The sequence below is a fragment of the Talpa europaea genome (assembly GCF_964194135.1).
Source record: "Talpa europaea genome assembly, chromosome: 10".
In the NCBI taxonomy this organism is placed as follows: domain Eukaryota; kingdom Metazoa; phylum Chordata; class Mammalia; order Eulipotyphla; family Talpidae; genus Talpa; species Talpa europaea.
Window position 1 is genome coordinate 21,565,208 of NC_140077.1, and position 8,682 is coordinate 21,573,889.

At 47.9% G+C, this 8,682-nt stretch overlaps 1 protein-coding gene across 5 annotated transcripts in view; it reads right to left on the bottom strand.

Moving 5' to 3' along the window:
• Positions 1-7,909, bottom strand: part of CNNM1 (cyclin and CBS domain divalent metal cation transport mediator 1) — a gene marked incomplete at its 3' end in the record, with an annotated part of 54,695 nt that extends 46,786 nt beyond the window's left edge. For all 5 annotated transcript variants that reach the window (XM_084245341.1, XM_084245339.1, XM_084245340.1 and 2 more), the window contains exon 1: positions 6,300-7,909. In XM_084245341.1, coding sequence (XP_084101467.1) covers positions 6,300-7,857 — 1,558 coding nt within the window. In that variant the 5' untranslated portion in view covers positions 7,858-7,909. The remainder of the gene's footprint in view (positions 1-6,299) is intronic.
• Positions 7,910-8,682: the final 773 nt, after the last annotated feature.

An 8,682-nucleotide genomic window follows, 5' to 3' on the forward strand; every position in this document is an offset into this window, starting at 1 on the left:
TGCTAATGAAGGCAGGACTGGGTATAAAACATTCTAGAAATAATAGCCCCCAAAATGGTTAAAATATACAGTTTGGCATTTGGAGGGAACAAAACTATGTATGACCCATACCTCATTTTGCCTAGCTCCCTATTTTCCTGGAAGAAAAGTTGCATTATGACCATCACTTCACCAGCATTCAAATGTCAGCTTCCTTTCTGTGTTATTTTTCTAGTTCAAGCTCCTGTCTCAGCTGGATCGCCCTTCCCCTTCATAATTGTTTATCAGAGTCCCTCTCCTGCCATTTCCCCAAAGGAGCTTTCCTAACCCCTTTCCAACACACATTCCCCCTTCACCCACAGTTTTGTCAGGATGCCCTTGCCTGGACCCTGGATTACCCCTTCCATCTGGGCCCCTTCTCCTTTCCTGCTCCTGCAAGTCACGGTCTTTCCTACATTTATATCCATATTTATCTCCCAGTGCCACTGTTAGACCCGCACTCAGTGAATGTCACTGAACTGAATTGCCCAGATAACATCAACAACCGCTAGGGACAGAGGGCGAGCTGGCTGGCAGAGGTGGCATTTTCCCTAGTGGATGTTACACAGCCCGGCAACCACATGGAGTGCCCATCAAGGGCCTTTTTCTTCAGAGACTGCATGTCTGTTCCCTTCTCCTGGAAAGTTCTTCCTTTGGAATTCCTTCTTGTCACACTTTAGGATTCAGCTCAAATATCACTTGGCCAGGGAGGAGTCTATCCTCACCCTCAAGTCTAGGTCAGTGTCCCCTATTATATATTCTCTTAATTCCCTATAGTTTTTCTTCAAATCATTTGTCACTCTTGTAATTATTTACTGGTTAGTGTCTATCTCCTTACTGACTGCAAGCACCAGGCAGGAGCCCTGACAATAGTGTCATGGGGGAGGGAGGGAAGAAAGAATTGAGAAGAATCTCAGTTTGGAAAGGACCAAACAGCAGGAACTAGAAAGATTAAAATTTTTTTACCAAAGGTCCAGGGGTCCCCAGATGTAGAGAACAGTTTGAGTTCTAGGAAATTCCATAGATCCCCATCCCTTGAGACACCCAGATGCCTTAAAAGAGTCAGGGACACAAAGAAATATATTTGATCTTTTAAAAATGGACCTGAGGTGAGTTACTATATTCTTCAAATAAAAGAAGACTCCGAAGAATGATAAAAAGAAGAAATGGAATTTAACTACAGCCTGTGGGGTTTAAATTAGATAAAAAGATAGTCTGACAATGAAGGCTCCTATGCCCTGGAAAAGATAACTAAATCTAAAAAAAAAGGTGTGTATCAGATTCACTGTCCAGGTTTTTTAGTGCCCCTCCTCACTCTGATTCTCCTATTATTTAGTTTATCTTCTGGTAGGCTAAGATAATTATTACAGAACAATATTACAAGAATCCTAATGAAAATTTCTAAAGAAAGAAATAAAAAACTGACAATTTTAATGCCTTGTTTGATTAATTAATTTTACTTTTTTCTTGCTTTATTTTGTTCTTCCTCTCAATACATGATGGACCATCCTTTGTCTGTGGCTTGGTCTAGCTGTTATTTAGAAGATTAGCAATTCATTCTAAATTTAATATTTAAAACATTTAAAAGCATATTACATCTAATTTTACCAGTGAAATATAACTTCCATTGGAGACAGCTTTTTCTTTTATGGAAAACAAAGAATGTAGCACTGATTTTTTTAAAATTTTAATATAATTAAGCAATGAGATGGTTATTCTTCCTGCTAAAGATAGATCACACCAGAATTTGGAGTGAAAAGCCAAAACACTTTTCAACCAGATTATTCGTCAGTGAAAATATTATATTTTCTATTATAGCTCATTTGTTTTAATGATTTATGCACAGGTCTGCCTTGTCCACACACTTACATGCTGATATGACTTTTCAATTGCAATGTTGGAAGCCAGGAGAAAGATGAGTCTAGCCTGCCTTCTAGCTCTACAAAAGGAAATACTATTTCCCATCAGGCTATTGGCTTTTTGAGAGCAGAAATTATATATCTCATACACACTACTCTCAGTAGAGCTAAAGTAGATTTTATATACATATGCACATATATGTGAAATATCTTGGACGCAATGTTGGCAAATTTTTGGCAGATTTTGATCCAAATATTCAGCAGACTTCAGCAGTGATGGACTGAATGTTCGTGTATCTCTCTACCCACTCCATCTGCCTCTAAATTAATACTTAAAACTCTAATCCCAGTGGGATCAAACTTCTCTCTCTCCATGCACCAAGGAACAAGGAAAGGCAGCTCTCACCAGGATCGGTTGGTAGCTTGATCTTGGACATGCAGCCTCAGAACTGTGAGAAAACGAATTTCTGCAGTTTAAGCTTCACAGTCTATGGCGTTTGTTATGGGAACCCAAGCAGGCTAAGACAGTGAGTAGTAAGATGAGGGTGAGGATGAAGGAAAGGTTTCTGGCCCAGAAGGCTAGAGGGACATTAAGTCCAATATTTGGGGTACAGAACCCAGGAAGAGGAGCAATTGGTTATGGTTAGTGGAACAGCACTGATTATTTGCACTTAGAATTAACCTCATTCAAACCCAGAAATATAGAAGTTAGTACTTAAAACCATTTATTCAACAGTGTTTATTCATCTCCTAGTTGTGGCAGGCAATGTGCTTGTCTTGAGAATATGAACCAAACAGGTTCATTCTCTGCTTCAAGGCTGTCATAGTCCAGTGGGGAGAAAGACCTTCCTGTTTGTAGCTGGAAGGACAATTTTCCTTTCCCCACTTCCAAAGATTTGGAGCTTATAAGTAATAAAGAGGTAAAATTCAACATGGACAAGAGCTTTGGAGTTATAACCTGGCTATGAACCTGGACTTTGGAATAGACTAGCTGAGTGGTGACCAGAGGCAGGCCTACTAGCCCTTCTGGGTCTTAGTATCCTCACCTGTAACTGTGAAGTGGTCATAGATTCAGGTATGAGATGGAAGGTAGAAATGTTTTGTAAAATGCAATATCCATGTTAGCAACTGTTGTCATTATAAAACCCACATTTTAAATCTAAATTTGAGGTAAGCCAGAGACAGCAAGTTAGAGATGAAAAGCCAGCTTTGAACTCTGCGGGTGACAGGGGTCCTGGGATGGGAGATAGAATAAGACTGATGTATAGGAGGTGGCAGGGAGAGCAGGCTTTGGGGTCCTGCAGACCTAGTTCAAATCACAAGTCAGTGGGTTATCAGCTATGGAAAGCTGAGCACGTTATATAACTGATCTGAGCTTTAGATTCTTCATCTACAAAAGGGAAGTTTATAAGACCTACCCAGGAGAGTTGTCCTATGTATGTAAAGGCTTGGCATGTGCCTGGCAGAGTGCTCGCTCAATTCATGACAACTTGTTCCTATTAATATTATCATTTTCCTCTCCTACCCTCTAAGGGGTTTGCTTAGTTGGTTAAATTACTTGAGATGCAAAAACATGAGGAAAAGGAAGGGCTATGACCACTTGTTAAAAAAAATTTCCTTTTAACTGTAAAGAAAGGAAGTGCAGCTTGGCTTTCCTCTATTAATCTATAGTGCAAATATAACTCTTGTAGAAAATGGGCATTTTGCTAGATGGCTTGAAGCCAGAGTATACCCACCTTGGTAATTGTTCCTTGCAGTAAATCTACCAATCACTGTTAGTAAAGGTTCTCAGAAGGCAATGCTTCTCCAACTTTAAGGGGCACATGAATCACCCAAAGGCTTGTTAAAATGCAGATTTTCATTCGGTGGATTTAGAGTGAGGCTTGAAATTCTGCATTTCTAAAAAGCTCCCAGGTGAGGTCCATACTGCTGGTTTATGGACACATTTTGAGGAAGTTGCAAGGCTCCAAAGGGACATGGAAATAGCTTCCTTGACATGGTATTCACTGTAATAGCCTGCTTCTCTTTAGTGATCTACCTAATTACAAACTACTAATAGAATGCTAACAAATCCTTTTTTCAGATAAGATTTAGAAGTTCTGCAACAGCATTCATTACAAGTCAGTAACGGACTTTTTGGAGTTGCCTACTATGTGCAAGGCACTGTACAAGATGCTGGAGTATAAAGGTAAGTAAGACACAATTCCTTTGTCTAAAGACTGTTCTTATTCTAACACTGTATGCCCTTGAGGACTGTTAGCTTTGAGAGCAGTTTTATTGTCTCCCCTGGTGGTTGTCTAACACCACATAGATACTTAGTAAATATTAAATGAAAGGATGAATGAGTTCACAGGAGTTTCATTAAAAACGTCTTCTATAGCACATGGCAATGAGACAGTATCTTAGCTGTACTCTGTGTTAAATATCAGATGTAGAGTTGGTTAAGTTAAAATGAGACTGACAGGGTAGGCCCCACTCCAATCTGACAGTGTCCTTATAAGAAGAGACTAAAACACAGAGGGACTCCAGGAGAGCACACACAGATTCAGGGGTGACCAAATAAGCACACAGCAAGAAGGCAGCTGCCTGCAAGTCAAGAGAGGCCTCAGAACAAAGCAAATCTGCTGACATCTTGATCTGGGACTTCCAGATTCCAGAGCTAAACCTCTGTTGTTTAAGCCATCCAGCCTGTGGGGTTTTGTTGCGGTAGCTGTAACACATATTTTCATAGCTTTATGCCCAAGATTCAAGATTCCCTGCTGTAAGGAACACAAAATGTGAGAATAATTCTAAGAGTGGATGATGAACCTCAGAGAAGAGTGGGAATGAGTCATGCAAGGATGGGGGTGGGGGTGGGGGATGAGAGGGGAAGGCAGGGAGAATCGGGGGAGACAGTGGCCCAGCTGGGACTAACAGAACTGCAATGTATATTCATTTCCCTCTCCCCTTGATGCCAACAAAAATTTCAGGGCTGTTCTCTCCCAAAATCTGAGATGAAAGCAGCTTTCAGACATTTCCCCCCTTCTCAAGCTACATTTAAATATTTGATAGCATTTCACTTGTCTAAAAATATCACGGCAGGAGAAAACCCCCAGATTCTGTTTGCAAAGTCCTCAAGGTACCTGTGATGTTAAAATAATGAGATTGAATTTTAACAAACAAAATAAAAGCCACAGTCAAATGAGAGTCCTACTAGCCACAGGGAAGGTAGATTTGAAGATTGCTTTTTTAAAGTTAGGGGTTTGAGATTTTGTTTTATTTTAAAAAAATGACTCATATGTGCAGATGAGTTTCTCCTTCAAAAAAGTCATTCCAAAAGGTTCTACACTTATCCTAACCATGTCACTGCCCTCAAATCATATCTGGGGTTGCTATCAGGGTTTGTGAGAGAGTCTTCTCTCCATGGTGACTCCTGAAGGTAGATTTGATTTTCAAAAGCAACAAAGGGTTCTTCTGCATCAACTCTGCTTCACTTGGGGGACCCATCAAACTGTAATGGCAGGGACATCCACCCCAAAGTATCCAGGCTGAATTTTTTTGAGTGAATTATACCCAACCTCAGCAAACTGTTTCCAAAGACAAGCCCCAGACATGTAGTAAACATGTTATAGGCTTGTCAAGGGAGGGGGTGACTACTCTGAAGGAAACCCTATTTGTCTGGATATACAAGTTTTCTAGTGGTTTCCTTTACCAGAATATTTCCTCAGGTTCCTATCTGAGGTTTCATGGGACAAGTTCCCAGAAGTATCGGGACCTCATTGCCTTAGTCAACTTTGAATCTCCAACCTGGGTACTTGGTGTGTGACACCTGAATGGCTGATGGCAAGCTGATGGGGGGTGGCTGCCTAAGGTGTCTGGGGCTTGCTCTATGTGATTCAAAGGGCAGAAGCAGGACCCAGAAAGAAACGTGGGAGACAATTTTCTTTCCCATGCAAGAAAGACATTGGCAACAGCTGGAGCTGTCCAGCAATGGAATTAGTTTGTCCTGGAAATGGTGAGCATATTGCCAGGGAGGGTTAAAGCAGACTGTTTCTCATGGATACCCTTAGAGGTTCCTAGTGTCATGGGTAGTGTGGGGGGGAGAAGGGGGCAGGAGAAGGGGCGTAGGACTATGCAATGACCTCTACAGGCTATCCCAAGTCCAACAAGCACAATCCAACATGCAATTGGTAGGCCCTGAAAAAATACTGGCATGGGACATGGTGCATATGTGTGCCAAATGTAGGGGGAAAGGCCTGGGGCTCCTCAGCTCCAAGCAAGGTAGGGGAAAGTGAAATGAAGAGAGATGGGGGCCACGTGGGGTGTCCCTGGAGTTTTTGGTATAAGAGGAGAGAAGTTTTGGATACCTGAGCCACATGTTTACGAAATGGTAATACTTTTGAAGGGAGTAGGAGTTGAGGGAGGAGATAGACCACTGCTCACCCTTCTTAAACTCCTCCAGCACCGTGTCCAGCCGCGTATCATTGAAGACGCAGTGCAGGGGCCGGTTGTAGAAGCGAGTGACCGTGAGGAGCGGCGTGCAGTCGTCGGGGTCCACGAAGGCCAAGTCTTTGACAAACAGAATGTCCACAATGTTGTGCCTCTGGTCGCCCTCGTAGACCGGGATGCGAGTGTATCCGCTGCGCAGGATCTCGGAGACCGTGGCGAAGTCGAGCACAGCGTCCGAGCGCAGCATGAAACAGTCCCCGAGCGGGGTCAGCACTTCCTCCACCACCTTGGTGCGCAGCTCCAGGGCGCCCTGAATAATGTTGAGCTCCTCCTTCACCAGGTCGCTGTAGGGGTCTGCAGCCCGCAGCGTCTCCAGCAGCTTCTCCCTGGTGTAGAAGGTGCTGATCTCCTGGCGCAGCGCCCAGTCCAGCAGGCGGCCCAGCGGGTAGCACACAGGGAAGGCTGCAGCCATCAGCAGCCGGGTCAGGCACACGCTGTGCGAGGCGATGGCCAGTCCGTGCCGCGAACACACCGAGTAGGGGCAGATTTCGGCGCCCAGGAACACGGCGCCGGTGCACACAAGCGCGGGCAGCCAGGGGAAGTGAATCCCCGCCTCTGCGTAATCTTCTCCCGCGCCCCCGACGCCCGGCGGCAGCGAGGCGTACAACCAGCCGGCCAAGGCCGCGTTGGCTCCGGCTTGGCCCAGGAGCAGGGTGCAGAGCAGATGGGTCCCCCTCCCGCGCACGGCCTGCACGCGGCGCGCCTGTTCCTGCTCGGCGGCCGAGCCGCTGTTCCGCAGCACCCGTAACTCCATCGGGTCCAGCGAGAGCAGACTCAAGCGCAGGCCGCTGAACAGGGCAGACAGGGCGAGCAGCAGGAGGGCCCCCAGCACCCGCAGCCACGCCGGGGGCCGGTCCCCGCCGGGGCCGTACAGACGCGGGCGGACGCGCAGCAGGAAGCCGCCCGCGGCGCCGTGGTGGTGCCAGGAGCGCCCATCCCAGGCGCACAGCGAGAAGAGCTTCCCGCCACCGCCCGCGCCGCCCCGCTCTGCCTCGCCCTTGCGCAGCTCCCGCACCCGCACCTGGACTAGAGCCGAGCCCGCCACGCCTCCGGGGCGCAGTGGCCCCAGGACCTCCACGTCCGATGCCCAGTCGCTCTGCTCGCGGCAGCGCTGCGGCCCCGGCGGGCGCGTGGGGACCGCGCTGGGAGCCAAGCCGCTCCCGCCCGGGGGTTCCTCGATAAACACGAGTCGCGGAGCCCAGTCGCCGGTGCCGTTCTCCCCGGGGGAAAGGGTGGGTGCGGGCACCGGCGCCGCGGGCGCGGCCGGCCCGGGCTGGAAATAGACGCGCAGGAGGAAGCTGGTGCCTTCGGCCGCGCGCAGGGTGCCCCCCTCCAGGGACACGCGGCCTCCAGCGGTGTCCTCGGGCCGCAGGCCCAGCAACCAGGCAGCGGCGGCCGGGGGCCGAGGGGACAGGGAGAAGAAGAGCAGCAGCACAGCACCCCGGCTGCAGCAATCCCGGAGCCTGACACCCGCCGCTGCGGCCGCCGCCATCCTGCACCCGGCGCGGCTGCACGTGATACTGCAGAAAGCCGAGCTGGAGCCGGAGGGAGGAGGAGCCGGAGCCCGCAACCCGGCCCCAGGCAGGTCACCACGTGTACGCCCCTTGCACGCGTGGGCTGGAGACTTGAGGGATTAGACCCTGCCCCGGCAGGTGGTCCCCGCGGGAGGCTGGAGATGGCCGCGCATCACTGCACCGTACGTAACACTCAGATACACTTCGGTGTGTCTGAGCTGCAGCCTGGGGAAAGCTTGGTTCCGAACACGGCCTCCAGCCGTAGGGCGCCCCTCCGCGAACCCCTACCCGGCAGTTATTCCCTTCGGGCGCCACAGCTTCCCCATTGGCGGAGGAAATTTCCCAGCATTTCGCCTGTCCTTCTGCCTCTTGCGTTCCCCCTTCTGGTCAAAGGATATTCTGGAGCCAAGTCTTGAATCTGTGAATACTTTGGTCTCAACTCCAACTGAGGTTCCATGTAAAAATTTCTAAGTTAGTTAAATTCAATTCCTTGTTAAGACCCAAATGGCCATAATAAGAAGCTGCTGGAATAAATTATGAATAGCATTGTGACATGGAATACTATGCAGCGGGAAAAGAATGATATGGATCCGTGAATTTGTGTTATGGAAAAATATCCATAGAAATAGTTGAAAAGTAGCAAGGTGCTGAACAGTATACTGTTTGTGGGCCTCTCTGGTAGTACAGGGTTAAAGACACAGTGCTATCAAGCTATCACCAGCCACTGTAGAACGAGTGGATCCCAGCCAGCCAGGGAGCTACCCACATGGTGCTGCAGACCTCTCCTGTCTCTCCCACTGGTC